Raw genomic sequence first — 27,805 nt, forward strand, 5'->3', positions numbered from 1 at the left:
ACCTGTCTAATTTTAGCTCATGACAACATGATTACTCAATTGTCAAGATGGCGTCTTCAGCTTTTGATTCCCCATCTGGATATTTACAAAAAAAGGTAAGCAAATAAATGAACTATGTTTTTTGATGATTTTGGTGGAATATCATGGGGAAAATGCCTTTATAGGTTACGTTGCTTAACAACAATGGAGCTTTGAATCAATAATACCTGACCATTCCCCTTAAATCAGTATTATTTCCTGATAAAACATTGACATTTTATCTTTGCGATATTTGACTCATTTTACAGTACTGACTTACGTCTTTCCAGATCGAAACAACTTGCTCGCGTCTGTCTAATTCACATCCAAAATTGAGTCTAGAATCCAATTGATTTTCATCCAGATTTTATTTTGAACCGATCAACACACCGCAATCTGTCCAAGTGAGGCGTTCCAACAAATTCACGCTAAACCGGATCGCCAACAAACGAATTTCTTGCCGCATGTCACTCATAAAAGCCGTTAAAATTCCCACTTGAGTCCTCAACTGTCACCAAAAATTCCAACCCGAATCGCTCCTGCTTGTTTGAGTTATAATCCGGCAGACGCCAGATGAAAACTCTTCATAATCCCCTTTCATGCTTCAATGTGTCTTTTGTCACTTTTATTTTTTAAGAAAAAAAAAGATATCTTTTGCCATGGGGGAAATATTGGGGTGACCATCTGTTATGCGGGACGCTAATCCCAGAGCGGCAGCTGTTCCATCTCAAAACCTGAATAAATAAGGGAGGACTGGTCGGGTGAGGGCTTCATATTCATAAGGTTTCTTGACTGGACAGCCGGCGCCACGATTTCATTTCCCTTCAAGTGCAAAAAAAAATAAGAATGAAAAGGATGTCCAAATTTGGAAGGAGCGGGTCATTCGACTTACACGTTACCGCTAGGAACGATGGTCTCCCGGTGGCGCTTTGTCAGAGTAAACTTGCGGAAGAAGGAGCGTAGCTTTAGCTTGTTTCTGGAAGGGATGCTAAGAGACGTCCAAGTTATTTCAACTAGGAGGACTGGCTGTGAATGCTCATGTTTTAGTGCCATGGACGCCACGAGACGTCCAATCCATTTCGACTGGGAGAGGGTGAATGAACGGACAGACAGTGGAAGTGGATTGGACGTCTAACAAAAGACAAGCTAACACAGTGGTACCTCTACTTACGAAATTAGCATTTTGTAACTTGATTAGAGCAGCATTTTACATTGAATTAGCAGAACTCATTCCACAATCTTTAATACTGGCCACTATAATCCCTTTAAAAATGATACGTGTATACATTTAGTTTGAAACATATGTGAAAAAGAGCACCCAAAAAAAGAAAACTTAACCAAGCCATTAAAATGATGCCACAAGACGAACTAATGAAGAAGCAATCGAAAGTATGTTAGAATGTTCATACCAAAGTGTTTGTGACTTGAAAATTTCATAAGTTGAAACCTTCGTAAGTGGAGGTACCACTGCACATAGTATCTTGTCCGTGTAGTCCATTCGACAATACTGTTTTCACAATTGGACACGCACCCCTTTTCTTGCGTGGTCGCCACCTCCTCTTCCTCCTCCTCCTTCGGCGAATTTTCGGGGTCTCCGACTTGCGGGTGGTTGGGTATCCGCTCCCAGGCCACACCGTCCACCCACAGTGCCTCCCGCAGGCTGAGGCCCCTCCCCACGCAGGTGAGGCGACGGCACAGCGGGCAGCGGACACTCAGGCGCGAGCCGTTTCCGCCGTTGTTGACTCCGCCCACCGGGCTCATCGGCACGGCCATGGCCTCCAGGCAGGCCTGGCAGAAGACGTGGCGGCAGTGGAGCAGCCGAGGGACGCGTTCCCCCCGGGAAAAGGCCAGTAAACAGACGCCGCAGTCGTCCTCGCCGCACAGCACCATTTGTGCCTCTGCTTGGACATTAAACAACAACAAAAATTGGTCGCAATGTTAACTAACTCCTTGGCAAACCTATGGACCGTGGGCCAGAAGCGGCCCACTAGGGAGTCGGATCTGGCCCGCGGGGTTCTGACAATGGACACATTGAAGCTCATTCATAATTAAATGCTTTTATTTATTTTTGGATACGTTGTTAATTAAATGCGTGCACTACTTCCTTCACTTTGCTCAATTTCCTGTCCGCAATCATGTTCGTTTGTTCGCCCGCTGCCGGCAAAACGGCAGCCAATGAGTTAACAAGAAACTTTAAAATGACACAAAACCAACGCAAAGTAGCCTGCAAATTCTGGATAATCGGCAGAAAGTGACCAACACACAGGGAGCATCCCAGAATTCCCCAAAACCAATAAGAAATGATCCAAAATGTACAGAAAATGACCTGTTAGTACCCTAATACAGCCTCCTGATTTAAGGGCTACAAGCAACTAAATAATCCTTAGGTATATTAAAAAAAACACGAGATAACCAATTTGACTGTTTTAAAAAATAACAAAATCCTAATTAACTTGAAAAGAATAAAAAAAATTCATTGAACCTTGTTGGGAAACCCTAGGTTTAAAATAATAAAGACAATAGCTGGTGTACTTACGGCTGTTTTGAAGAGAGGAAATGAATCAAATCTAAGCCAGAGGGCAGACTGCTTGATTCTGGGATGTTTCAGTTTGTGAATGGAAGCTGCCTTACTGGTCTCTTTGTGTGTATGTGCTTAGGGGCGGTTCCAGTCTTTCTGCCTTTGCAGCTGTTGAAGTAGAGAGCGGCTGGGACACTGTACACAGCAGTATATACTTTACGAGTATTTGGAAGTACAGACCCTAAAATAGAGGTAAATCTACGATTGTGATTTTGAATACCGAATTTATTATACAGAAGAGGGAGTAAAAAAAATGGGCTCGTCCGGGATTTGAACCCGGGACCTCTCGCACCCAAAGCGAGAATCATACCCCTAGACCAACGAGCCACATGCGTTGACGCGATAGTTACACAAGATATTTAGGCATTTAGTTATAGACGTAATTCATGAAGTCTAATTTTACAGGGATTTTTCTAAAAGAATAAAAGCTTTACTATACATAGTCTACTTTTTTAAAAGATAAAAATAAAAGCGAAAAAGCATAAAAGCTTTACTATACATAGTCTACTTTTTTAAAAGATAAAAATAAAAGCAAAAAAGCCTTGCTAAACATTCTTTTTTTTAAGACGAAAACTAAACCTTACAATATTTTAGGGAGGCTGAAAAGGCCTAGTGACGCCAATGGTTTCGGATACAAAAAATCATTTGTACCAATACCTACCTGAAACGTCACTGCGGTTATTCACATTGAACTAGAAAGCTTTTCAATTTTATTATCGTGTGGAAAAGAACCAAAAAACAGGGCTCGTCCGGGATTTGAACCCGGGACCTCTCGCACCCGAAGCGAGAATCATACCCCTAGACCAACGAGCCACGTGTCAGTGCCCGCTGTCATTTCCTTATTTAACCGTGCCTGAACAGAGGACGACACAAAATACTGTTATTTTATGCTTAACATCTAAGTGATATCGTTTCAATAAATATACTCCACGACGATAAAGCACTATAACTCCTTTTTAAGCTTTCCGTCTGCGTAAGTGCGTCGTCTCCTACCACTCTACAAAAGCATCCTTCGTACGACGTGATGACGTCGCGTTCACGAACAATTCGAACTTTATTTAAATTTTATGGGTTACACGACGTGTAATAAACCGACATCTTTGAAAGATATCTAGGCAACGTAGTTCATCAGAAAACACAAGAAAATTACATTTTAAACACATTTTGACAGGAAACTGCCCCCTAACACATTAAGAAATAATCTAAAATAAATGTAAGAGTCAATGCACAAAAAATAAGTTAAATATTATATCTCATTCTTTATTAACTTGTTTTCTAGGCGCAATGTGCAATTGGCTCAGGCGATAAACGTCATTCATGTGAGACGAAGACTTCCGGGTTTTGACCGTTAGTTAGTTTGACATGAGGTTGCAATCAAAATAAAATAAATAGATTTATTCGCATTGCAGCATGAAAAATATAAATAACGCATTAGAAATTAACTTTAATGCTCAGTTGCTGTTATTTTAAGAAAGGTTTGTTCAAGTACTCTGCGCTGAAGGCCAATAAGAAAGAAGTGATGTTTATGCTCCCATATGTTTACATTGTGCAGGGGGGCGGAAAATTGCAATTCTACATCCTCGGACGCCGAAATCGATGGCGGCTAAGAGGGGAGCGCTCATCGTGCTGGAAGGGGTGGATAAAGCCGGGAAGACCACCCAATGCAAGAAGCTAGTGCAGGCCTTGCAAGAGAACGGACACGCCGCAGAAATGATGAGGTTCCCCGGTGAGTTTCGACACTAATTAGCAAGCTAGCTAGCTACCTAGCTAGCTTCGACTAACTTCCGCTGCTTTAACGCGTTCACATTTTGCACCTTTGTTTGTAGATAGAAGCACGACTATTGGAAAGTTGATAAGTGCATATTTGGAGAAGAAGAGCGAGCTGGAAGACCACACGGTGCACCTTCTCTTCTCTGCCAACCGATGGGAGATGGTGTAAGTACAAAGAATTTTGGAGAATTTAGGAATATTAGCTGTCATTGCTGGCAATATACTGTTACAGATTACAGTATACGTACGATTTAAACTCGGACGACTGGCTTCGAGTACTCGTGTTTATGTTACAGAGGCCCTGGACTTGTTTTAATAGTAATAATTAGGAGCGCGATTAACCGTGTCGGCTATTCGATAGATACGACTGCTCTTGAAATATCAGAAGTCAGTATCAGATTTAAGTCAAATTGAAATCCAGCTTTTTCGTTTTCAATGACTGCTCTTTACAAACTAATAATAGTAAGAGCGCGTTGTGTTTCTTGAGGATGTGCAAGCTGGAACCTGTTAAATAAAATGAATAGATTTTTCTTGCCAAACAAAGCATCTCTTGAGGATTTACCAGCAGGTTTGGTTAAAAAAAATGAAGCTACTGGTTACGTTATTTTTACTGGTCTAACAAAAATGATTCAGATTGGTATCGGCAAAACATATCTTGAAAAAAAAATCTGCATTGCGTTGTCCCTGTTATAAACTCGAATTCAAATTGCTATAATGTGTGGTATTAAGCATTGTTGTGGTTTAGTACAATGATTTGGTCACGTGACTAAATCCTGTTGTTCCGATCAGTTAGTACAATGATTTGGGTGCACGCCTACTTCATTTTCTTTCCCTCCGATGATGCCTTGCTGCGGTTTTGGCTAATTATTTGGGTGCGGGACCAATTTCCAATCTTTGTCATTTGGTGCCAATTCTCACGGTTTCAATGCAGAGGACGTCTATTGCTATCAATGATAGAAAATGACCGAAAATATACAATTGAATGGAATATTGTGTTCTACAGACCTGAAATGAAACGAAAGCTGGAGCGTGGCACCACGCTGGTGGTGGATCGATACGCCTTCTCGGGAGCCGCCTTCACTAGTGCCAAACCGGTAAGGATCCGTGTAAAATTTCCAGGCCGGTCGGATTTCATTGTTAAAGTCAACATTTACGCCACTTGCGATAAATCCGTTCTGAGCGGAAAGGCTGACGATTGACTTATCAGAACTGCTGAGAGCATTTGTTCGTTTCAAACTGGGAGCGCCAACACGCCTACTCTAAACTCAACCGGCAACTCCTCCCATGATTCCATCTTGCGGCCAAATTTAAAAATAGATAGAGAAATGAATGAAGAAATAAACACATGAAAATATGAAGAGAAAAAAAATGAAGAAATGAATAGAAATGTGATTTTAATAGAAAGAGAAATAAATAAATAAATCCATATAGAAATAAATACAAATACAGTGGTACCTCGACATACGATCTTAATCCGTTCCGAGACTGAGATCGTATGTCGAGCTTTTCGTAACTCGAGCGAATGTTTCCCATTGAAATGAATTGAAAACAAATTAATTTGTTCCAACCCTCTGAAAAAACACCAAAAACAGGATATTGGATTGGAAAAAATGTTTTGTTTCTTCTAATTTGCCATTTATTGACAAAGTAATAAATAACAAGTGGTTTAATAGTAATAAAATGTGTTTAATAGATGTAAAATTAGGCGCATTTTGCGGAGGGGAGAGACAGCGGCATACACGGAGGCGGAGGGGGGGTGTTCGGGGGGACTTTATCCACGGCAGTCGTAAACGAACAATCAAATTTAAATTAACTTGGATAAATATATATAGACACACTCAAACATATGTTTAATGTAACTTTACACAAAACTGAATTCTAATTTTGTTTTAAACTTTTGTTACCTTTGTTTTCCGGGTTAGCGGTTTGCCACGCCTCCACCCTCACGTTCGCTATCGATGGACTGTTGGCTGTTGTATTTCCTTCAAAATATTCCGAAAATGATGCACACAAATGTCCTCACAATAGGATAACGCACGACCACTTGCCAACGAGAAATAGTCTTTAAAGAACGATCGCGGGAGCTTCTTTCCTTAGAAAGAATAACAGGAAATACAATAGCTGAGCTTACCCATGTATTGATTGTGAGTAATGAAGTTTTATTCTGAGAAAGGGTGCCATTGCCTATGGGTGTTGTGTGCACGAGTATACTTCATTACCCAGAAAGCCCTCTTTTTGCCCGCGCATGCGCGTTGTGCGTTTCCTGGTCGAAACTTGTCTGAATAAATTGTTCAGTCCTCGTAGATATAGTAGTTATACACGAAAGAGATGCGGCAAAAAAAGAGTGCGCTACAATGATAAAAGCCTCTCATGTCATGGCCGCCTAGCTTGGTCGCATCTCAAAATTTTAATTGTATCGCGAGCAAATTATTTGATCGAAATTTTCGTCGTACCACGAGCTTGTTGTATCACGAGGTACCACTGTAGTTAGTAGTTAAATAAATACATGATGTAAATTATGTTGTCATTCATTGACTTTTACTGTTGTTTGTAAAAAAAAAAGAAAAAAATCATTTTTTTGCTTTTTCATCTAAAAAAACAAAAACAAAAGTAATTTCCTGATTTGGATGATGAAAGATGTCCGTCCAAATCGCTTAAACGGGCTGTGGATGCTCATCTTTTCACTTCGTATATTCGCTCCACCCACTCCAAATGGATGGGACGTCTAACGCCGTCAATGGCGGCCATCAAGTGACCTTTTTTGTGTCCAAAAGTTAACGAGATCGAGTCTGCCTGCCAACCAAACCGAATTTGACACCCGTTTTAGGGTTTCAGTCTAGACTGGTGCACCCGATCGGACGTGGGTCTTCCCAAGCCGGACGTGGTCCTGTTCCTGCGCCTGAGCCCGGCCGAGGCGGCTTCGCGAGGTCGTTACGGAGAGGAGCGCTACGAGGACGCCGCCTTCCAGAGCGCCGTGCTGGAACGCTTCGAGCGGCTCATGGAGGACACGTCCGTCGAATGGAAGGTGAGGACGACAAAAATGAAACACACCGCCCGCTTGCGTTTTAAACGCCATGCGTCCTTCAGGTGGTGGACGCGTTGGGCACTGTCGAGCACGTCCACCACGACATCGTCCAGAAAAGCTTGGACGCCGTGGGCGTGGCGCAGACGCGACCTCTGGGCGAGCTGTGGAAGTAAATGGCCGCCGTTGTTACGCGTAATTTGGAATGGTGCCCAGGTGTGCAACTTTTGATATTTTTTTTTATATAAAAACATATTTGAGAAAAACAATACGATTAAATGAAAATGGTCCAAGAAATACAACATTGACACAGTGACTTGAGGCAGTTTTTCTTTATTTTCTCCTACACCCCCCCAACCAAAAAATATTTTTTAGAACAGCAATATAAGAGAACTTTATTAACATATTTCTACCTGTCAACCTCTGCCGATAACTGCCCTTATAAATGATTATGATTCCCCTTACAAACCCCCCAAAAACCTTACAAACACCGTACGTTCGTACGGTGTTTGTAAGGTTTTTGGGGGGTTTGTAAGGGGAATCATAATCATTTATAAGGGCAGTTATCGGAAGAGGTTGACAGGTATGATATTTGTCTGAAACAAAGACTTATTAAAGTGCATCCATTTTTATATGCCATTTAATATGATGTTAATGCTGTACTTGTATACAATAAACCAGCTAGCACTTTAAAGCTGAAACAGAAATGTATAAAGTCAGTCTTCGGCAAGGTAGGGTGGTGGGACACCAACCTTCTCTGCAGTTGGACTGGCTTGGAGAGTCTACAACAGGGGTCCTCAAGGGCCGTGTTGAAGCAATGGGGGTTGGGCTACGAGGAGCACCTGACGGCAATCCACTGATTGGACTGGTGACATACCAGAGTTGTGGAAAAGTCTCCTCTTTAGCCACTGTTGTAGCATTACCGCCAATCGGCCTCCACGTGTCCCTATCCTAGTAAATTGCTTGAAAACTACACCAACCTTCTCTGCAGTCTTCTGTCTTTCCCCCCTCTTCTTTTCAAAGACATCAAGAAACAGTCTCAATAACACAGTTTGACCTATTCCCCGTGTGAATTCATCAAGCGTTGTCGCCGTTATATAACCAGCGAGTCGACCCAATGCCACATAGCAAAGGGTTGACTTGGGCCCGTAAGGGGACACACAAAAGATGGCCGCCAGTGACGTATTAATATAGAAATATCCCAAAGAACTCAGACGAAATCGTATTGGAGCACAGCACTTGACGTCATCGACGTGCGACGGTGACCGTGTGTTGGGCCGATGCGCGGCTGATTTCATTTGAGCCATGGCGTATACCAACAACACGTGTTGCTCAATTGTCGACAAAGACCGTCTTTAGATCACAGATGAAGCACAATTCATAGAAAAATAATGCAAAAGTCGATAGAAGAGGAACCCGAAAAAGGAAACAAGCGACCGAACTCTAACAAGGCTTATTTGTAAGTGGACTTTTTGTGACAAATACATTCGCTCAGTCGAGGAAACACACGAAGAGACTTCTGTCCCGTCCATTATGAACTTTTAATGGTTTGCACGAGAGCTAGAATTCGTATTTTGTCTATTGACGGTGTTGCCCATCCTAAAAAAAAAAGACGAACGACGGACGAGTGATGCGTACTGAGCTATTTTGACATGAAATCTTATTGATTGCATTTTGAAACGCCGATTTCAACAGCAGGCGAATTTGTAAAGCATAATGGCGGTCCGTGAGAAGCGAACAAGCGTCACCTAGCTTGATAGCCTGATGAAATGAGACCCACTTTGATTGTTCATTTATTCTCTGAACCGCTTTGTCCTCACAAGGGTCGCGGAGGGTGCCTGAGCCTATCCCAGCTGACTTCGGGACACCCTGAACCGGTGGCGGAGGAGACGGACAACCATTCACGCTCACACCTAGTGTGCAACCAGCCTATACAGCCTTTGAAATGTGGGAGGAAACAGGAGTACCTGGAGAAAACCCATGCAGGCCGGGGAAGAACTCCACACAGGTGGGCTGACCTGGATTCGAACCCTCCATGTATAGTAAGGCTTTTTTTTAAATGACCATGTATAGTAAGGCTTAAAAAAAAAAACGACATAGTATAGTAAGGCTTTTTTAAAATACGACCATGTATAGCAAGGCTTTTTTTCATCAAAAACGACATAGTATATATAGTAAGGCTTTTTTCTCGTAAAAAATGACATAGTATATATGGTAAGGCTTTTTTTCTTTTAAAAAACGACATAGTATAGTAAGGCTTTTTTCTTAAAAAACGACATAGTATGGTAAGGCTTTTTTCATAAAAAAACGACATAGTATAGTAAGGCTTTTTTCTTTAAAAACGAGATAGTATAGTAAGGCTTATTTCTTAAAAAAATGACCATGTATAGTAAAGCATATATTCTTAAAAAATGACCATGTATAGTAAGGCTTTTATAAAAAAAAACGACATAGTATAGTAAGGCTTTTTTCTTTAAAAAAACCACATAGTACAGTAAGGCTTTTTTTCCCTTAAAAAACACCATAGTATAGTAGGGCTTTTTTCTTTAAAAAAACGACATAGAGTAAGGCTTTTTTCTTTAAAAACACTACATAGTATAGTAAGGCTTTTTTTTTTCTTCGTAAAAATGACATGGTATAGTGAGGCTTTTTTCTCTCGTAAAAACGACATAGTATAGTAAGGCTTTTTTTCGTAAAAAATGACAATGTATAACAAGGCTTTATTCATAAAAAACGACATAGTATAGTAAGGCTTATTTCTTAAAAAAAACACCATGTATTGTAAGGCTTTTTTTCTTAAAAAATGACCTAGTATAGTAAGGCCTTTTTTTTTTTTCTTAAAAAACGACATAGTATAGTAAGGCTTATTTCTTTAAAAAAACGACCATGTATAGTAAAGCGTTTTTCTTAAAAAATGACCATGTATAGTAAGGCTTTTTTCTTGTGGTCTCTGACAGGATGGAGTAGGTTTGGGACCAGCTTGCGGATGAAGCGCCGCCCCGACCGGTCGCCTTCGTATTGGCTCGGTATGTGATGTCTCGCCTTGTTGCAGCGATCATAGTGCGTGTGCATAGCCATAAAAACTTTTTAGAATGAAAAAAAATATTTCTTATAAATCAAAGTCAAGGTCACATAATAGAACTAGAGATACTTTGCTGTCAACTTTTATTTTTATTTTTTCAGATTAGTGACAAAGGCAAAAATGGATGACTTGTGGGATGGACAGTCTTCCAACGAAAAGGTTTCCCAAACTGTGGAGAGCAAGGACACCTGAAGACAAAAAAGTAAGTTCAAAAGAGACATTCATGTTGCTGTGCAGAAAATATTTCTTTTCTTTCGTTTTTCTTAGACTCACCTGCGGATGGCGGTGACGTAGGATGTCGATTTCACCAGGTGGCTGACTTGGCCTCAATAGGAGAGCACAAACTTACCATACAAAAGGTAATCGGCTGGATTCCCCGCCTCCTCCAACTTGTCAATTTTCAGGTCAAATAAAAACCGAGTGGGCAGTACCATACATTTTAGGGCGGTGGCTTATACACTTAGTCATTTGAGCCGAGCGCCCTCCTACCGAAAATACTGGGCCTGTCCAAGTTTAGTGGGTGTGTGGGTGGGCCCCTTGGCGCACACAGTGGAGTATGCGCCTACCGCCGTGGGTGTGTGGGTGGGCCCCTTGGCGCACACAGTGGAGTATGCGCCTACCGCCGAATGGATGCTGGTTCGCGTCCCGCAGACGTACTCTTGGTGCCTCTCCCCGCCTTCGGCGGGGAGAGACACCTGCGACAAAAGACTAATTACCTTTTACTAAAAAATACTTTAAAAAATAAATTTTACATTGAATCATTACATCAAAATGAGTTTAAAAAAAAACTAAGACACTGGCTATTAGCTAGGAATTCAAATAAGCCACCCAAAAAGCTTTATTGGACAGGACCATGCTGAGTAGGGAGGCGGCTTGCACACTTAGCCAAATTCGTCGAGAGCCCTCTTACTGAAAATAGTTGGCCGGTCGAAGTTTAGTGGGACGGTGGGAGGGCCCTTTACCACGCACGGTAGAGCATGCGCCTACTGCCGAGCGGATGCTGGTTCGCGCCCCGCAGACGTACTCTTGGTGCCTCTCCCCGCCTGCGACAAAAGACTAATTACCTTTTACTAAAAAAAACTTTCAAAAATAAATTTTACATATAAACATTACATCAAAATGAGTTAAAAGAATTGGCCTAAAAAACCCAAGACTCTGGCTATTAGCTAGGATTTCAAATAAGCCACCCAAACACTTATTGGTTGGCATTCCCACCACAACCGCCGGCTGTCGAAGAACCGCATGGTGGCGTTGTTCTGCCAGTCGCCCTCGTCCACATCCACGTCTGCCGAATGACGGGGACACAGCTCAAACCCACGGCTGTCACGGGGTGAGGCAAGCAGGCCTTGACTGGTCGGTCAGCTGCACCCGTTCTTCTCCTCCCGCTCCTCTTCCACGTTGTCCAATGCATCTTTCATGACACAAAGACAATTATTTCTCCACACTGCTTAAGATGACAACATTTTTGTCCTACGACGCTAATATCTTTACGTTCGCGACATGGTTTTCAGCCTGGCATGACGAAGGCGGTGGCGACGTGCATCTGTCCCAACTGCTCCTGCGGCCAGTCAGCAAGCTCTTCCCGACTGGACGCCATGAATGACATAGAGGTCACGTGACCAAAGTGATGATGTCGACGACGATGAGAATCGCACCTGCAGATCAGTGAGGATTTGCCCTCCGGCGTCGTCGTCCACCTGCATCTGCGGGAGCCGTCCAAAAGCATGACCGTGTCAGCCTCCGCTCACTGGGGCGCCGGAGACTCCTGGAGGAAGGCGCAATCCGGGGTGCGCCGGTACGAGTCTGTCAACAAACAAGGCAAGGCGTTAGGTAACTTGTGGGGAACATTTCCTCTATGCTGTAGCTTACATTCAACAAATATCTTGGACGTACACAAACCTTGTGAGGATGAGCCAGAAGCCAAGATTCATTCATTATCTATACAATAAAGTCAAATACGACTATTATTGCTCAAATGCCTCACAATGTGGTTTTTTTTTGTATTTTTAAAGAAAATAGCCTTACTATACATGGTCATTTTTGTATAAATAAGTGTTACTATACATGGTCATTTTTTAAAGAAAAAAAGCCTTACAATACATGGTCTTCTTTTTTAAAGAAAAACACTTTACTATACATGGTCATTTTTTAAAGAAATAAGCCTTACTATACAATGTTGTTTCTTAAGAAAAAAAGCCTTACTATGTCGTTTTTTTAAAAAAAAAGCCTTACTATACTATGTCGTTTTTTAAGAAAAAAAGCCTTACCATACTATGTCGTTTTTTAAGAAAATAAGCCTTACTATACTATGTCGTTTTTTAAGAAAATAAGCCTTACTATACTATGTCATTTTTAAGAGAAAAAAAGCCTTACTATACTATGTCGTTTTTAAGGAAAAAAGACTTACTATACAGTGTGCATGGTTGTCCGTCTCCTTGTACCCTAAGATCGGCTGGCCACCGATTCAGGATGTCCGCTGCCTCTGGCCTGGAGACAGCTGGGATTGGCTCCAGCATCCCCCGCTAGCCTAATGAGGATAAAGCAGTTCAGAAAATGAGATGAGGCTTACTATACATGGTCATTTTTTAAAAGAAAGCCTTACTATACTATGTCGTTTAAGAAAAAAAGCCTTACTATACTATGTTGTTTTTTAAGAAAAAAAAAGCTACTATTCTATGTCGCTTTTTAAGAAAAAAAAGCTACTATTCTATGTCGTTTTTTTAAGAAAAAAAAGCCTTACTATACTATGTCGTTTTTTAAAGAAAAAAGCCTTACTATACTATGTCGTTTTTTAAAGAAAAAAGCCTTGCTATACTATGTCGTTTTTTAAGAAAAAAAAGCTACTATTCTATGTCGCTTTTTAAGAAATAAAAGCTACTATTCTATGTCGTTTTTTAAAGAAAAAAAGCCTTACTATACTATGTCGTTTTTTAAAGAAAAAAAAGCCTTACTATACTGTCGTTTTTTTTTTTTAAAGAAAAAAGCCTTACTATACTATGTCGTTTTTTAAAGAAAAAAGCCTTGCTATTCTGTCGCTTTTTAAGAAATAAAAGCTACTATTCTATGTCGTTTTTTAACAAAAAAAAGCCTTACTATACTATGTCGTTTTTTAAAGAAAAAAGCCTTACTATACTATGTCGTTTTTTAAAGAAAAAAGCCTTACTATACTATGTCGTTTTTTAAAGAAAAAAGCCTTGCTATTCTATGTCGCTTTTTAAGAAATAAAAGCTACTATTCTATGTCGTTTTTTAACAAAAAAAAGCCTTACTATACTATGTCGTTTTTTAAAGAAAAAAGCCTTACTATACTATGTCGTTTTTTAAAGAAAAAAGCCTTACTATACTATGTCGTTTTTTAAAGAAAAAAGCCTTGCTATACTATGTCGTTTTTTAAGAAAAAAAAGCTATTCTATGTCGCTTTTTAAGAAATAAAAGCTACTATTCTATGTCGTTTTTTAAGAAAAAAAAGCCTTACTATACTATGTCGTTTTTTAAAGAAAAAAAAGCCTTACTATACTGTGTCGTTTTTTTTTAAAGAAAAAAGCCTTACTATACTATGTCGTTTTTTAAAGAAAAAAGCCTTGCTATTCTGTCGCTTTTTAAGAAATAAAAGCTACTATTCTATGTCGTTTTTTAACAAAAAAAAGCCTTACTATACTATGTCGTTTTTTAAAGAAAAAAGCCTTACTATACTATGTCGTTTTTTAAAGAAAAAAGCCTTACTATACTATGTCGTTTTTTAAAGAAAAAAGCCTTACTATACTATGTCGTTTTTTAAAGAAAAAAGCCTTGCTATTCTATGTCGTTTTTTAAAGAAAAAAGCCTTGCTATTCTATGTCGCTTTTTAAGAAATAAAAGCTACTATTCTATGTCGTTTTTTAACAAAAAAAGCCTTACTATACTATGTCGTTTTTTAAAGAAAAAAGCCTTACTATACTATGTCGTTTTTTAAAGAAAAAAGCCTTACTATACTATGTCGTTTTTTAAAGAAAAAAGCCTTACTATACTATGTCGTTTTTTAAAGAAAAAAGCCTTGCTATACTATGTCGTTTTTTAAGAAAAAAAAGCTACTATTCTATGTCGCTTTTTAAGAAATAAAAGCTACTATTCTATGTCGTTTTTTAAGAAAAAAAAGCCTTACTATACTATGTCGTTTTTTAAAGAAAAAAAAGCCTTACTATACTGTGTCGTTTTTTTTTTAAAGAAAAAAGCCTTACTATACTATGTCGTTTTTTAAAGAAAAAAGCCTTGCTATTCTGTCGCTTTTTAAGAAATAAAAGCTACTATTCTATGTCGTTTTTTAACAAAAAAAGCCTTACTATACTATGTCGTTTTTTAAAGAAAAAAGCCTTACTATACTATGTCGTTTTTTTAAAGAAAAAAGCCTTACTATACTATGTCGTTTTTTAAAGAAAAAAGCCTTACTATACTATGTCGTTTTTTAAAGAAAAAAGCCTTGCTATTCTATGTCGCTTTTTAAGAAATAAAAGCTACTATTCTATGTCGTTTTTTAACAAAAAAAAAAGCCTTACTATACTATGTCGTTTTTTAAAGAAAAAAGCCTTACTATACTATGTCGTTTTTTAAAGAAAAAAGCCTTACTATACTATGTCGTTTTTTAAAGAAAAAAGCCTTACTATACTATGTCGTTTAAGAAAAAAAAGCCTTACTATACTGTGTCGTTTTTTTAAAAGAAAAAAGCCTTACTATACTATGTCGTTTTTTTTAAAAGAAAAAAGCCTTATTATACTATGTCGTTTTTAAGGAAAAAAGCCTTACTATACTATGTCGTTTTTTAGGAAAAAAAGCCTTACTATACTATGTCGTTTTTTAAGAAAAAAAGCCTTACTATACTATGTCGTTTTTAAGAAAAAAAAGCCTTACTATACTGTGTTGTTTTTTTTAAAGAAAAAAGCCTTACTATACTATGTCGTTTTTTTTAAAAGAAAAAAGCCTTACTATACTATGTCGTTTTTAAAGAAAAAGGCTTACAATACTATGTCGTTTTTTAGGGAAAAAAAGCCTTACTATACTGTCGTTTTTTTAAGAAAAAAAAAGCCTTACTATACTATGTCGTTTTTTTAGGGAAAAAAAGCCTTACTATACTATGTCGTTTTTTAAGAAAAAAAGCCTTACTATTCTATGTCGTTTTTTAAAGAAAAAAAAGCCTTACTATACTATGTCGATTTTTAAGAAAAAAAGCTACTATTCTATGTCGCTTTTTAAGAAATAAAAGCTACTATTCTATGTCGTTTTTTAAGAAAAAAAAAGCCTTACTATACTATGTCGTTTTTTAAAGAAAAAAGCCTTACTATACTGTCGTTTTTTAAAGAAAAAAGCCTTACTATACTATGTCGTTTTTTAAGAAAAAACCCTTACTATACTATGTCGTTTTTTAAGTAAAAAAGCCTTACTATACTATGTCGTTTTTAAGAAAAAAAAGCCTTACTATACTGTGTCGTTTTTTTTAAAGAAAAAAGCCTTACTATACTATGTCGTTTTTTAAGAAAAAAAGCCTTACAATACTATGTCGTTTTTTAAGAAAAAAGCCTTACTATACTATGTCGTTTTTTTTCAAAGAAAAAAGCTTTACTATACTATGTCGTTTTTTTTTTTAAAGAAAAAAGCCTTACTATACTATGTCGTTTTTAAAGAAAAAAGGCTTACAATACTATGTCGTTTTTTAGGGAAAAAAAGCCTTACTATACTATGTCGTTTTTTTTAGGGAAAAAAAGCCTTACTATACTATGTTGTTTTTTAAGAAAATAAGCCTTACTATACTATGTCATTTTTAAGAGAGAAAAAAGCCTTACTATACTATGTCGTTTTTAAGGAAAAAAGACTTACTATACAGTGTGTGTGGTTGTCCGGCTCCTTGTACCCTAAGATCGGCTGGCCACCGATTCAGGATGTCCGCTGCCTCTGGCCTGGAGACAGCTGGGATTGGCTCCAGCATCCCCCGCTAGCCTAATGAGGATAAAGCAGTTCAGAAAATGAGATGAGGCTTACTATACATGGTCATTTTTTAAAAGAAAGCCTGACTATACTATGTCGTTTAAGAAAAAAAGCCTTACTATACTATGTTGTTTTTTAAGAAAAAAAAAGCTACTATTCTATGTCGCTTTTTAAGAAAAAAAAGCTACTATTCTATGTCGTTTTTTTTAAGAAAAAAAAGCCTTACTATACTATGTCGTTTTTTAAAGAAAAAAGCCTTACTATACTAGGTCGTTTTTTAAAGAAAAAAGCCTTGCTATACTATGTCGTTTTTTAAGAAAAAAAAGCTACTATTCTATGTCGCTTTTTAAGAAATAAAAGCTACTATTCTGTCGTTTTTTTAAGAAAAAAAGCCTTACTATACTATGTCGTTTTTTAAAGAAAAAAAAGCCTTACTATACTGTCGTTTTTTTTTTTAAAGAAAAAAGCCTTACTATACTATGTCGTTTTTTAAAGAAAAAAGCCTTGCTATTCTGTCGCTTTTTAAGAAATAAAAGCTACTATTCTATGTCGTTTTTTAACAAAAAAAAGCCTTACTATACTATGTCGTTTTTTAAAGAAAAAAGCCTTACTATACTATGTCGTTTTTTAAAGAAAAAAGCCTTACTATACTATGTCGTTTTTTAAAGAAAAAAGCCTTGCTATTCTATGTCGCTTTTTAAGAAATAAAAGCTACTATTCTATGTCGTTTTTTAACAAAAAAAAGCCTTACTATACTATGTCGTTTTTTAAAGAAAAAAGCCTTACTATACTATGTCGTTTTTTAAAGAAAAAAGCCTTACTATACTATGTCGTTTTTTAAAGAAAAAAGCCTTGCTATACTATGTCGTTTTTTAAGAAAAAAAAGCTATTCTATGTCGCTTTTTAAGAAATAAAAGCTACTATTCTATGTCGTTTTTTAAGAAAAAAAAGCCTTACTATACTATGTCGTTTTTTAAAGAAAAAAAAGCCTTACTATACTGTGTCGTTTTTTTTTAAAGAAAAAAGCCTTACTATACTATGTCGTTTTTTAAAGAAAAAAGCCTTGCTATTCTGTCGCTTTTTAAGAAATAAAAGCTACTATTCTATGTCGTTTTTTAACAAAAAAAAGCCTTACTATACTATGTCGTTTTTTAAAGAAAAAAGCCTTACTATACTATGTCGTTTTTTAAAGAAAAAAGCCTTACTATACTATGTCGTTTTTTAAAGAAAAAAGCCTTACTATACTATGTCGTTTTTTAAAGAAAAAAGCCTTACTATACTATGTCGTTTTTTAAAGAAAAAAGCCTTGCTATTCTATGTCGCTTTTTAAGAAATAAAAGCTACTATTCTATGTCGTTTTTTAACAAAAAAAAGCCTTACTATACTATGTCGTTTTTTAAAGAAAAAAGCCTTACTATACTATGTCGTTTTTTAAAGAAAAAAGCCTTACTATACTATGTCGTTTTTTAAAGAAAAAAGCCTTACTATACTATGTCGTTTTTTAAAGAAAAAAGCCTTGCTATACTATGTCGTTTTTTAAGAAAAAAAAGCTACTATTCTATGTCGCTTTTTAAGAAATAAAAGCTACTATTCTATGTCGTTTTTTAAGAAAAAAAAGCCTTACTATACTATGTCGTTTTTTAAAGAAAAAAAAGCCTTACTATACTGTGTCGTTTTTTTTTTTAAGAAAAAAGCCTTACTATACTATGTCGTTTTTTAAAGAAAAAAGCCTTGCTATTCTGTCGCTTTTTAAGAAATAAAAGCTACTATTCTGTCGTTTTTTAACAAAAAAAGCCTTACTATACTATGTCGTTTTTTAAAGAAAAAAGCCTTACTATACTATGTCGTTTTTTTAAAGAAAAAAGCCTTACTATACTATGTCGTTTTTTAAAGAAAAAAGCCTTACTATACTATGTCGTTTTTTAAAGAAAAAAGCCTTGCTATTCTATGTCGCTTTTTAAGAAATAAAAGCTACTATTCTATGTCGTTTTTTAACAAAAAAAAAGCCTTACTATACTATGTCGTTTTTTAAAGAAAAAAGCCTTACTATACTATGTCGTTTTTTAAAGAAAAAAGCCTTACTATACTATGTCGTTTTTTAAAGAAAAAAGCCTTACTATACTATGTCGTTTAAGAAAAAAAAGCCTTACTATACTGTGTCGTTTTTTTAAAAGAAAAAAGCCTTACTATACTATGTCGTTTTTTTTAAAAGAAAAAAGCCTTATTATACTATGTCGTTTTTAAGGAAAAAAGCCTTACTATACTATGTCGTTTTTTAGGAAAAAAAGCCTTACTATACTATGTCGTTTTTTAAGAAAAAAAGCCTTACTATACTATGTCGTTTTTAAGAAAAAAAAGCCTTACTATACTGTGTTGTTTTTTTTAAAGAAAAAAGCCTTACTATACTATGTCGTTTTTTTTTAAAGAAAAAAGCCTTACTATACTATGTCGTTTTTAAAGAAAAAGGCTTACAATACTATGTCGTTTTTTAAAGAAAAAAGCCTTGCTATTCTATGTCGCTTTTTAAGAAATAAAAGCTACTATTCTATGTCGTTTTTTAACAAAAAAAAGCCTTACTATACTATGTCGTTTTTTAAAGAAAAAAAAGCCTTACTATACTGTGTCGTTTTTTTTTTAAAGAAAAAAGCCTTACTATACTATGTCGTTTTTTAAAGAAAAAAGCCTTGCTATTCTGTCGCTTTTTAAGAATACTATACTATGTCGTTTTTTAACAAAAAAAGCCTTACTATACTATGTCGTTTTTTAAAGAAAAAAGCCTTACTATACTATGTCGTTTTTTAAAGAAAAAAGCCTTACTATACTATGTCGTTTTTTAAAGAAAAAAGCCTTACTATACTATGTCGTTTTTTAAAGAAAAAAGCCTTGCTATTCTATGTCGCTTTTTAAGAAATAAAAGCTACTATTCTATGTCGTTTTTTAACAAAAAAAAGCCTTACTATACTATGTCGTTTTTTAAAGAAAAAAGCCTTACTATACTATGTCGTTTTTTAAAGAAAAAAGCCTTACTATACTATGTCATTTTTTAAAGAAAAAAGCCTTACTATACTGTCGTTTAAGAAAAAAAAGCCTTACTATACTGTGTCGTTTTTTTAAAAGAAAAAAGCCTTACTATACTATGTCTTTTTTTAAAAAGAAAAAAGCCTTATTATACTATGTCGTTTTTAAGGAAAAAAGCCTTACTATACTATGTCGTTTTTTAGGAAAAAAAGCCTTACTATACTATGTCGTTTTTTAAGAAAAAAAGCCTTACTATACTATGTCGTTTTTAAGAAAAAAAAGCCTTACTATACTGTGTTGTTTTTTTTAAAGAAAAAAGCCTTACTATACTGTCATTTTTTTTAAAAGAAAAAAGCCTTACTATACTATGTCGTTTTTAAAGAAAAAGGCTTACAATACTATGTCGTTTTTTAGGGAAAAAAAGCCTTACTATACTGTCGTTTTTTTAAGAAAAAAAAAGCCTTACTATACTATGTCGTTTTTTTAGGGAAAAAAAGCCTTACTATACTATGTCGTTTTTTAAGAAAAAAAGCCTTACTATTCTATGTCGTTTTTTAAAGAAAAAAAAGCCTTACTATACTATGTCGATTTTTAAGAAAAAAAGCTACTATTCTATGTCGCTTTTTAAGAAATAAAAGCTACTATTCTATGTCGTTTTTTAAGAAAAAAAAAGCCTTACTATACTATGTCGTTTTTTAAAGAAAAAAGCCTTACTATACTGTCGTTTTTTAAAGAAAAAAGCCTTACTATACTATGTTGTTTTTTAAGAAAAAACCCTTACTATACTATGTCGTTTTTTAAGTAAAAAAGCCTTACTATACTATGTCGTTTTTAAGAAAAAAAAGCCTTACTATACTGTGTCGTTTTTTTTTAAAGAAAAAAGCCTTACTATACTATGTCGTTTTTTAAGAAAAAAAGCCTTACAATACTATGTCGTTTTTTAAGAAAAAAAGCCTTACTATACTATGTCGTTTTTTTTCAAAGAAAAAAGCTTTACTATACTATGTCGTTTTTTTTTTTAAAGAAAAAAGCCTTACTATACTATGTCGTTTTTAAAGAAAAAAGGCTTACAATACTATGTCGTTTTTTAGGGAAAAAAAGCCTTACTATACTATGTCGTTTTTTTTAGGGAAAAAAAGCCTTACTATACTATGTTGTTTTTTAAGAAAATAAGCCTTACTATACTATGTCATTTTTAAGAGAGAAAAAAGCCTTACTATACTATGTCGTTTTTAAGGAAAAAAGACTTACTATACAGTGTGTGTGGTTGTCCGGCTCCTTGTACCCTAAGATCGGCTGGCCACCGATTCAGGATGTCCGCTGCCTCTGGCCTGGAGACAGCTGGGATTGGCTCCAGCATCCCCCGCTAGCCTAATGAGGATAAAGCGGTTCAGAAAATGAGATGAGATGAGGCTTACTATACATGGTCATTTTTTAAAGAAAAAGCCTTACTATACGATGTCGTTTTTTAAGAAAAAAAGCCTTACTATACTATGTCGTTTAAGAAAAAAAAAGCCTTACTATACTATGTCGTTTTTTTTTTAAGAAAAAAGCCTTACTATACTATGTGTTTTTTTAATAAAAGCCTTACTATACTATGTGGTTTTTTAATAAAAGCCTTACTATACTATGTCGTTTTTTAAATAAAAATCCTTACTATACTATGTCGTTTTTTTTTTAAAAAGCCCTACTATACTATGTCGTTTTTTAAGAAAAAAGCCTTACTATACTACGTCGTTTTTTAAAGAAGAAAAAAGCCTTACTATACTATGTCGTTTTTTAAGAAAAAAGCCTTACTATATATACACTAGGTAGTTTTTTTTTAAAGAAAAAAGCCTTACTATACTATGTCGTTTTTTTTAAAAAGCCCTACTATACTACGTCGTTTTTTAAGAAAAAAGCCCTACTATACTATGTCGTTTTTTAAGAAAAAAGCCTTACTATATATACTATGTCGTTTTTTTTAAAGAAAAAAAGCCTTACTATACTATGTCGTTTTTATGAAAAAAAGCCTTACTATACTATGTCGTTTTTTTTTCGGAAAAAAGCCCTACTATACTATGTCGTTTTTTTTTCGGAAAAAAGCCCTACTATACTATGTCGTTTTTTAAGAAAAAAGCCTTACTATACTATGTCGTTTTTTTTTAGAAAAATGCCTTACTATACTAAGTCGTTTTTTAGAAAAAAGCCTTACTATGTCGTTTTTTTAAGAGAGAAAAAACGCCTTACTATACTATGTCGTTTTTTAAGAAAAAAGCGTTACTATACTATGTCATTTTTTTAGAAAAAAGCCTTACTATACCATGTCGTTTTTTTAGGGAAAAGCCTTACTATACTATGTCGTTTTTTTAAGAAAAAAACCTTACTATACTATGTCATTTTCTACGAAAAAAAAAGCCTTACTATACTATGTCGTTTTTTAAAATAAAAATGCCTTACTATACTATGTCATTTTTTTAAAGAAAAAAGCCTTACTATACTATTTCGTTTTTTTAAGAAAAAAAGCCTTATTTTACTATGTCGTTTTTTTTTAAAGAACAAAGCCTTATACTGTCGTTTTTTTAGAAAAAAAGCCTTACTATACTATTTCGTTTTTTTTTTTTTGAAAAAAGCCTTACTATACTATGTTGTTTTTTAAGACAAAAGCCTTACTATACTATTTCGGGTTTTTTTGGAAAAAAGCCTTACTATACTATGTCGTTTTTTTAGGGAAAAAGCCTTACTATACCATGTCGTTTTTTAAGACAAAAGCCTTACTATACTATTTCGTTTTTTTGGGGGAAAAAAAGCCTTACTATACTATGTCATTTTTTTTAGGGAAAAAGCCTTACTATACCATGTTGTTTTTTTTAAAGAAAAAGCCTTACTATACTGTCGTTTTTTAAGAAAAAAAAGCCTTACTATACCATGTCGTTTTTTAAGAAAAAAAGCCTTACTATACTATGTCGTTTTTTTAAGAGAGAAAAAAAGCCTTACTATACTATGTCGTTTTTTTTAAGAAAAAAGCCTTACTATACTATGTCGTTTTTTAAGAAAAAAAGCCTTACTATACTATGTCGTTTTTTAAAGAAAAAAAGCCTTACCATACTATCGTGGCTACTCACCGTAACAGATGACGCAGTTCTTCACCTTCCTCAATTCGGCGGCCACGTCCCTCCACAGAACGGTGAAGACCGACTTCCCGTCTCGTCCAGCTGAAAGCAAAGACCCGTTTAAGCGGGCGGACGGCCAAATGCCATCGCAATGGGGGGGGCGGGGCTAGCCTGCATGGAACGGCCGATGGCGAGGACGTTCCTCGGTGAGATCACGATGGGCACCGCGTCCTGCGCACGGAACTCCATGACAGCCGCCAGCACCTCTTCCACGTCTTGTTGAGCTGTCTTATGAATTTCAATTCTTTTCTCTAGTATTTTTTCCAACAACCCTCTTTTTTTGGTGAATGACGCGATAAATTCCCTCAAAATCAAGAGGAAGTGGCGCAAAAATATCCCCAAAGCAACAGAAAATAGGGGGGTCATTAATGTTTGAAGAATTGAGTCAATTCAGTCTCCCTGCCACAAGATGGCTGTTCAGACACACACAGGCTTGATCATCATCATGGAATCATCAAAAGCCTTGATTGTCATCATACACAGCAGCGTAGGACGAAATTGATGGTGCTACTCCACAAATTGCGCCTTCCCGGTAAAAGACCAAAAATATGTCATCTAAAAATATAAGAATCACATCCTGTTAAGGTAAATACTAAAAAAATGGCCTCATCTAAGATATTATTACCATCCAAGGAGATCCCGGTGGTCTCGAGATGTCCTCGGGGACATTGCAGGTTCGTTAGCAATCTGCTGTGATGGATATATGGCACCTCCTCCCGAGAGCGACCAAATCCTGGTGACTGTAGAATGGAGTCAATTCAGAGTGCCTGTCGTAAGATGGCCGCCAATCACTTACACCAACAACAGGGCCTCAAGACTCCTAGTTTACACGTACCCGTGGACCACGCTGAAAGAGAGCAAACACGGGGTTGCGATTGGACGACGACACGGGCCGGCGTGGCCGACTCACCGCAGTTGTCTCGGATGAACGTGAGCAGCTCCGTCACTCCTGCGGGACAGACAAAGCGCTGTCCGATTAGGATGATTAGAAATGGGCCATTTTCTTTCAAGTCCGCTTCTGCCGCTTTCAATGATTCAACTCAAAATGCTAGAAATGAATTGTTTTTTTTTCCCATTGTGTTTAACTCCAAATGGTATAATGGTATAATTTGTATTTAGTGCAAAATAAAAAAGCTACAGTTAAAAATGTGCAGATTTTTTTCTTTGAACATTTTCCAATAAATTATTTACGTTTTTTAGCAAAGTATGACGAACTTTGCACTCACCTTGATCCCTCGGTCCGTCCCTGCCGTCCGTCCGCCCGTCCATGCCGTCCGCCCGTCCATGCCGTCCGCCCGTCCATGCCGTCCGCCTGTCCATGCCGTCCGTCCGTCCGTGCCGTCCGTGCCGTCCGTTGGTCCATGCCGTCCGTCCGTCCATGCCGTCCGTCCGTCCCTGACCAAAAGTCCGCTGGGGGAAGAAAAGTGTCCACAGACCAAAAGACTTACCTGCACTTACCTTGATCCCTCTGTCCGTCCATGCCGTCCGTCCGTCCATGACCAAAAGTCCGCGGGGGGAAGAAAAGTGTCCAAAACTCCACTGGGGAGAAAAGTGTCCATAAATCAAAACTCAAAGACCAAAATACTTACCTGCACTCACCATGATCCGTCCGTCCGTCCCTGCCGTCCGTCCGTCCCTGCCGTCCGTCCGTCCCTGCCGTCCGTCCGTCCGTCCCTGCCGTCCGTCCGTCCCTGCCGTCCGTCCGTCCCTGCCGTCCGTCCGTCCATGACCAAAAGTCCACGGGTAAAAAAGTGTCCAAAACTCCACTGGGGAGAAAAGTGTCCAAAAAGTGTCCAAAACTCCACTGGGGAGAAAAGTGTCCAAAAAGTGTCCAAAACTCCACTGGGGAGAAAAGTGTCCAAAAAGTGTCCAAAACTCCACTGGGGAGAAAAGTGTCCAAAAAGTGTCCAAAACTCCACTCGAGAGAAAAGTGTCCAAAAAGTGTCCAAAACTCCACTGGGGAGAAAAGTGTCCATAAATCAAAACTCAAAGACCAAAATACTTACCTGTCTAAAAGCCCACCGGTAAAAAAGTGTCCATAAATCCACGGGTAAAAAAGTGTCCAAAACTCCACTGGGGGAGAAAAGTGTCCAAAAATCCACAGGTAAAAAAAGTGTCCAAAACTCCGCTAGGGAGAAAAGTGTCCAAAACTCCACTGGGGAGAAAAAAAGTGTCCAAAAAAGTGTCCAAAACTCCACTGGGGAGAAAAGTGTCCAAAAAGTGTCCAAAACTCCACTGGGGAGAAAAGTGTCCAAAACTCCACTGGGGAGAAAAGTGTCCAAAAAAGTGTCCAAAACTCCACTGGGGAGAAAAGTGTCCAAAAAAGTGTCCAAAACTCCACTGGGGAGAAAAGTGTCCAAAAAAGTGTCCAAAACTCCACTGGGGAGAAAAGTGTCCAAAACTCCACTGGGGAGAAAAGTGTCCAAAAAGTGTCCAAAACTCCACTAGGGAGAAAAGTGTCCATAAATCAAAACTCAAAGACCAAAATACTTACCTGTCTAAAAGCCCACCGGTAAAAAAGTGTCCATAAATCCACGGGTAAAAAAGTGTCCAAAACTCCACTGGGGAGAAAAGTGTCCAAAAAGTGTCCAAAACTCCACTAGGGAGAAAAGTGTCCATAAATCAAAACTCAAAGACCAAAATACTTACCTGTCTAAAAGCCCACCGGTAAAAAAGTGTCCATAAATCCACGGGTAAAAAAGTGTCCAAAACTCCACTGGGGGAGAAAAGTGTCCAAAAATCCACAGGTAAAAAAAGTGTCCAAAACTCCGCTAGGGAGAAAAGTGTCCAAAACTCCACTGGGGAGAAAAAGTGTCCAAAAAAGTGTCCAAAACTCCACTGGGGAGAAAAGTGTCCAAAAAAGTGTCCAAAACTCCGCTATGGAGAAAAGTGTCCAAAAATCCACAGGTAAAAAAAGTGTCCAAAACTCCGCTAGGGAGAAAAGTGTCCAAAACTCCACTGGGGAGAAAAAGTGTCCAAAAAAGTGTCCAAAACTCCACTGGGGAGAAAAGTGTCCAAAACTCCACTGGGGAGAAAAGTGTCCAAAAAAGTGTCCAAAACTCCACTGGGGAGAAAAGTGTCCAAAAAAAGTGTCCAAAACTCCACTGGGGAGAAAAGTGTCCAAAAAAAGTGTCCAAAACTCCACTGGGGAGAAAAGTGTCCAAAAAGTGTCCAAAACTCCACTGGGGAGAAAAGTGTCCAAAAAAAGTGTCCAAAACTCCACTGGGGAGAAAAGTGTCCAAAAAGTGTCCAAAACTCCACTGGGGAGAAAAGTGTCCAAAACTCCACTGGGGAGAAAAGTGTCCAAAAAAGTGTCCGTCCCTGCCGTCCGTCCGTCCGTCCGTCCGTCCCTGCCGTCCGTCCGTCCGTCCCTGCCGTCCGTCCGTCCCTGCCGTCCGTCCGTCCCTGCCGTCCGTGCCGTCCGTCCGTCCCTGCCGTCCCTGCCGTCCGTGCCGTCCGTCCGTCCCTGCCGTCCGTGCCGTCCGTCCGTCCCTGCCGTCCGTCCTTGCCATCCGGCCGTCCGTGCCATCCGGCCGTCCGTGCCATCCGGCCGTCCGTGCCGTCCGTCCATCCATGCCGTCCAGGTTGAACTCCACTTTAGTGTCCCGGAGGTACTTAGCCAGGCTGGCGTGGTGCAGTCAGACCAGGTGGCCCCAGGCCTGTTAGAACTCAAGCCGCTGTCCACCAGGAAGATGTCCATCAACTTAAAAAAGCCAACCAGGGAAAGAGTTTAGTCTGCTTTCTAAACAAACATTTATAGCCTTAATTCCATCGTGTACATACACTACAACAAGTGCATACCATACAATGTGTGTCAATCAATCATATTTGCATTTAACATCATTAAGCAAAACTTTGAGCCCATTCGCACCGACAAATAAGTGTATTTTTACAAACAAAATCATAGGAGTATGAACATTAGCTTAACTAACGCTCATTTAGCATCCACAATAAAGTACAGTTAGAAGCACTACGTGGACTCCCTGCTAGCGTAGCGATTAACCACTCAGGGCTAGCGCTAGCCTCGTGCTAATCGCTCATTAGCGTGATATTTCCACAAAAAAGACAGTTGGAATCCCGTAACAATAACCACCGCGTTAAGAACACCGTTCGGTTCTTATGAATACTTGCACTATACATCATTTAGCAAAATAACATTAGAATTTAAGCTTTAAGGTTTAACCTTAACCCTTGCTTGCTTAGCGGAGCTCAACATGGCCATCTTCAGCTCAAAATAAACACACACTTGTTCACCATAATAAGTAAGCAACTCGTAAGACATCAAAATAAACGCACACTTGTTCATTATAACAAGCAACTAACTCGTAAGACATTAAAATAAATGTTATAATCATTGTTTTACCTGACTGGCGTGCAATAGTTCTGAGATACAATGTGCCTAGCGCCACCACCTGAAGTCATTTGAAGTTAATCAGCGTGGTCATGTCTCCGTGCCCTGCGATTGGCTGGCAAGCCATAGTTGGCCGGGATTGGCTCCAGCATCCTTGCAACCCCTTGCGAAGTAAAGCGCTACGGAAAATTATTGAATCAATGAATGATTTATTTTGAAAAATGGAATTCTATTGGCACCAAAAGATAGACCAGAGCTATTTTGTATAGCTAGTAAAGAGATGTGTATTCTTCCAAATCAATAAAACTGAATACAGCAGTTTCAAAATAAATCATTACACATATATATATATATATATATATATATATATATATATATATATATATATATATATATATATATATATATATATATATATATATATATATATACACACACACATTTCATCTTAATTTTAACATTCAAAAACATGTTTAAGTACATATATTTCATGAGATGTTTTCTTTTTATCCAAAATACATGATTGATTTGGGGTCAATTAAAGTGTTACAATACGACATCTTAATTTTAACATTCAAAAACAAGTTTAAGTACATATACTAAACATGTTTAAGTACATATATTTCATGAGATGTTTTCTTTTTATCCAAAATACATGATTGATTTGGGGTCAATTAAAGTGTTACAATACGACATCTTAATTTTAACATTCAAAAACATGTTTAAGTACATATACTAAACATGTTTAAGTACATATATTTCATGAAATGTTTTCTTTTTATCCAAAATACATGATTGATTTGGGGTCAATTAAAGTGTTACAATACGACGTCTTAATTTTAACATTCAAAAACATGTTT

General features: G+C 37.3%; 3 protein-coding genes, 3 long non-coding RNA genes and 2 other non-coding genes across 22 annotated transcripts; 2 read left to right on the plus strand and 6 right to left on the minus strand.

The window, feature by feature from the left end:
- Positions 1-367: 367 nt before the first annotated feature.
- LOC144079379 (uncharacterized) lies at positions 368-2,681 on the minus strand. 2 transcript variants are annotated; one of them, XM_077608113.1, is made up of 4 exons: positions 2,555-2,681; positions 1,550-1,916; positions 918-1,006; positions 368-840 (listed from the first exon to the last, which is right to left on the minus strand). In XM_077608113.1, exons 2-4 carry the CDS (start codon positions 1,906-1,908, stop codon positions 833-835), a joined length of 456 nt encoding a protein of 151 aa, XP_077464239.1. In that variant the 5' UTR covers positions 1,909-1,916; positions 2,555-2,681; the 3' UTR covers positions 368-832. The 2 variants fall into 2 exon arrangements, with proteins under 2 accessions (XP_077464239.1, XP_077464238.1); XM_077608112.1 differs by having other exon boundaries at positions 911-1,006.
- Positions 2,682-2,851: 170 nt separating this feature from the next.
- trnap-ugg (transfer RNA proline (anticodon UGG)) lies at positions 2,852-2,923 on the minus strand. The gene has a single exon. It is a non-coding gene; the product is annotated as a tRNA-Pro (tRNA).
- A 414-nt stretch (positions 2,924-3,337) lies between these two features.
- Positions 3,338-3,409, minus strand: trnap-cgg (transfer RNA proline (anticodon CGG)). Its single transcript has one exon. It is a non-coding gene; the product is annotated as a tRNA-Pro (tRNA).
- Positions 3,410-3,895: 486 nt separating this feature from the next.
- Positions 3,896-7,704, plus strand: dtymk (deoxythymidylate kinase (thymidylate kinase)). Its single transcript, XM_077608111.1, has 6 exons — positions 3,896-4,071; positions 4,149-4,322; positions 4,423-4,531; positions 5,370-5,460; positions 7,194-7,391; positions 7,454-7,704. Exons 1-6 carry the CDS (start codon positions 4,044-4,046, stop codon positions 7,562-7,564), a joined length of 711 nt encoding a protein of 236 aa, XP_077464237.1. The 5' UTR covers positions 3,896-4,043; the 3' UTR covers positions 7,565-7,704.
- A 945-nt stretch (positions 7,705-8,649) lies between these two features.
- LOC144078956 (uncharacterized) lies at positions 8,650-12,446 on the plus strand. The gene is made up of 6 exons (XR_013301366.1): positions 8,650-8,847; positions 9,212-9,396; positions 10,346-10,414; positions 10,572-10,672; positions 10,738-10,829; positions 11,982-12,446. It is a non-coding gene; the product is annotated as an uncharacterized LOC144078956 (long non-coding RNA).
- Positions 10,537-11,041, minus strand: LOC144078957 (uncharacterized). The gene is made up of 3 exons (XR_013301367.1): positions 10,960-11,041; positions 10,744-10,859; positions 10,537-10,658 (listed from the first exon to the last, which is right to left on the minus strand). It is a non-coding gene; the product is annotated as an uncharacterized LOC144078957 (long non-coding RNA).
- LOC144078955 (uncharacterized) lies at positions 11,046-27,004 on the minus strand. 2 transcript variants are annotated; one of them, XR_013301364.1, is made up of 8 exons: positions 22,547-22,626; positions 20,694-20,813; positions 16,317-16,436; positions 12,878-12,997; positions 12,126-12,273; positions 11,962-12,056; positions 11,686-11,881; positions 11,046-11,513 (listed from the first exon to the last, which is right to left on the minus strand). It is a non-coding gene; the product is annotated as an uncharacterized LOC144078955 (long non-coding RNA). The 2 variants fall into 2 exon arrangements; XR_013301365.1 differs by lacking the exons at positions 16,317-16,436; positions 20,694-20,813; positions 22,547-22,626 and adding an exon at positions 26,958-27,004.
- On the minus strand, positions 23,003-25,900 carry LOC144078953 (uncharacterized). 13 transcript variants are annotated; one of them, XM_077607443.1, is made up of 9 exons: positions 25,142-25,900; positions 24,960-25,025; positions 24,771-24,880; positions 24,194-24,339; positions 24,053-24,133; positions 23,821-24,004; positions 23,505-23,543; positions 23,391-23,441; positions 23,003-23,327 (listed from the first exon to the last, which is right to left on the minus strand). In XM_077607443.1, exons 1-8 carry the CDS (start codon positions 25,211-25,213, stop codon positions 23,420-23,422), a joined length of 720 nt encoding a protein of 239 aa, XP_077463569.1. In that variant the 5' UTR covers positions 25,214-25,900; the 3' UTR covers positions 23,003-23,327; positions 23,391-23,419. The 13 variants fall into 13 exon arrangements, 9 of the variants coding, with proteins under 9 accessions (XP_077463569.1, XP_077463571.1, XP_077463568.1 ...); XM_077607445.1 differs by lacking the exon at positions 24,194-24,339 and having other exon boundaries at positions 24,053-24,114; positions 24,811-24,880; XM_077607442.1 differs by lacking the exon at positions 25,142-25,900 and having other exon boundaries at positions 23,003-23,334.
- Positions 27,005-27,805: the final 801 nt, after the last annotated feature.

The sequence above is a fragment of the Stigmatopora argus genome, chromosome 8 (genome assembly GCF_051989625.1).
Source record: "Stigmatopora argus isolate UIUO_Sarg chromosome 8, RoL_Sarg_1.0, whole genome shotgun sequence".
NCBI classification, from domain to species: Eukaryota; Metazoa; Chordata; class Actinopteri; order Syngnathiformes; family Syngnathidae; genus Stigmatopora; species Stigmatopora argus.

What these genes read in the sequence shown, in the direction of transcription:
- LOC144079379 (XM_077608112.1), bottom strand. Translation starts at nt 1,908, where the DNA reads ATGGTGCTGTGCGGCGAGGACGACTGCGGCGTCTGTTTACTGGCCTTT. An exon ending in GCGACCACGCAAGAAAAGGG is followed by an intron (nt 1,007 to 1,549) that starts GTGCGTGTCCAA and finishes GACGTCTCTTAG; the next exon opens with CATCCCTTCCAGAAACAAGC. An exon ending in ATCGTTCCTAGCGGTAACGT is followed by an intron (nt 841 to 910) that starts GTAAGTCGAATG and finishes TTGCACTTGAAG; the next exon opens with GGAAATGAAATCGTGGCGCC.
- dtymk (XM_077608111.1), top strand. Translation starts at nt 4,044, where the DNA reads ATGCTCAGTTGCTGTTATTTTAAGAAAG. An exon ending in AGAAATGATGAGGTTCCCCG is followed by an intron (nt 4,323 to 4,422) that starts GTGAGTTTCGAC and finishes CTTTGTTTGTAG; the next exon opens with ATAGAAGCACGACTATTGGA. An exon ending in GCCAACCGATGGGAGATGGT is followed by an intron (nt 4,532 to 5,369) that starts GTAAGTACAAAG and finishes TGTGTTCTACAG; the next exon opens with ACCTGAAATGAAACGAAAGC.
- LOC144078953 (XM_077607443.1), bottom strand. Translation starts at nt 25,213, where the DNA reads ATGGACACTTTTCTCCCTAGTGGAGTTTTGGACACTTTTTGGACACTT. An exon ending in GGAGTTTTGGACACTTTTTT is followed by an intron (nt 24,340 to 24,770) that starts GGACACTTTTTT and finishes GGACACTTTTTT; the next exon opens with ACCCGTGGACTTTTGGTCAT. An exon ending in GTTCATCCGAGACAACTGCG is followed by an intron (nt 23,442 to 23,504) that starts GTGAGTCGGCCA and finishes GCTCTCTTTCAG; the next exon opens with CGTGGTCCACGGGTACGTGT.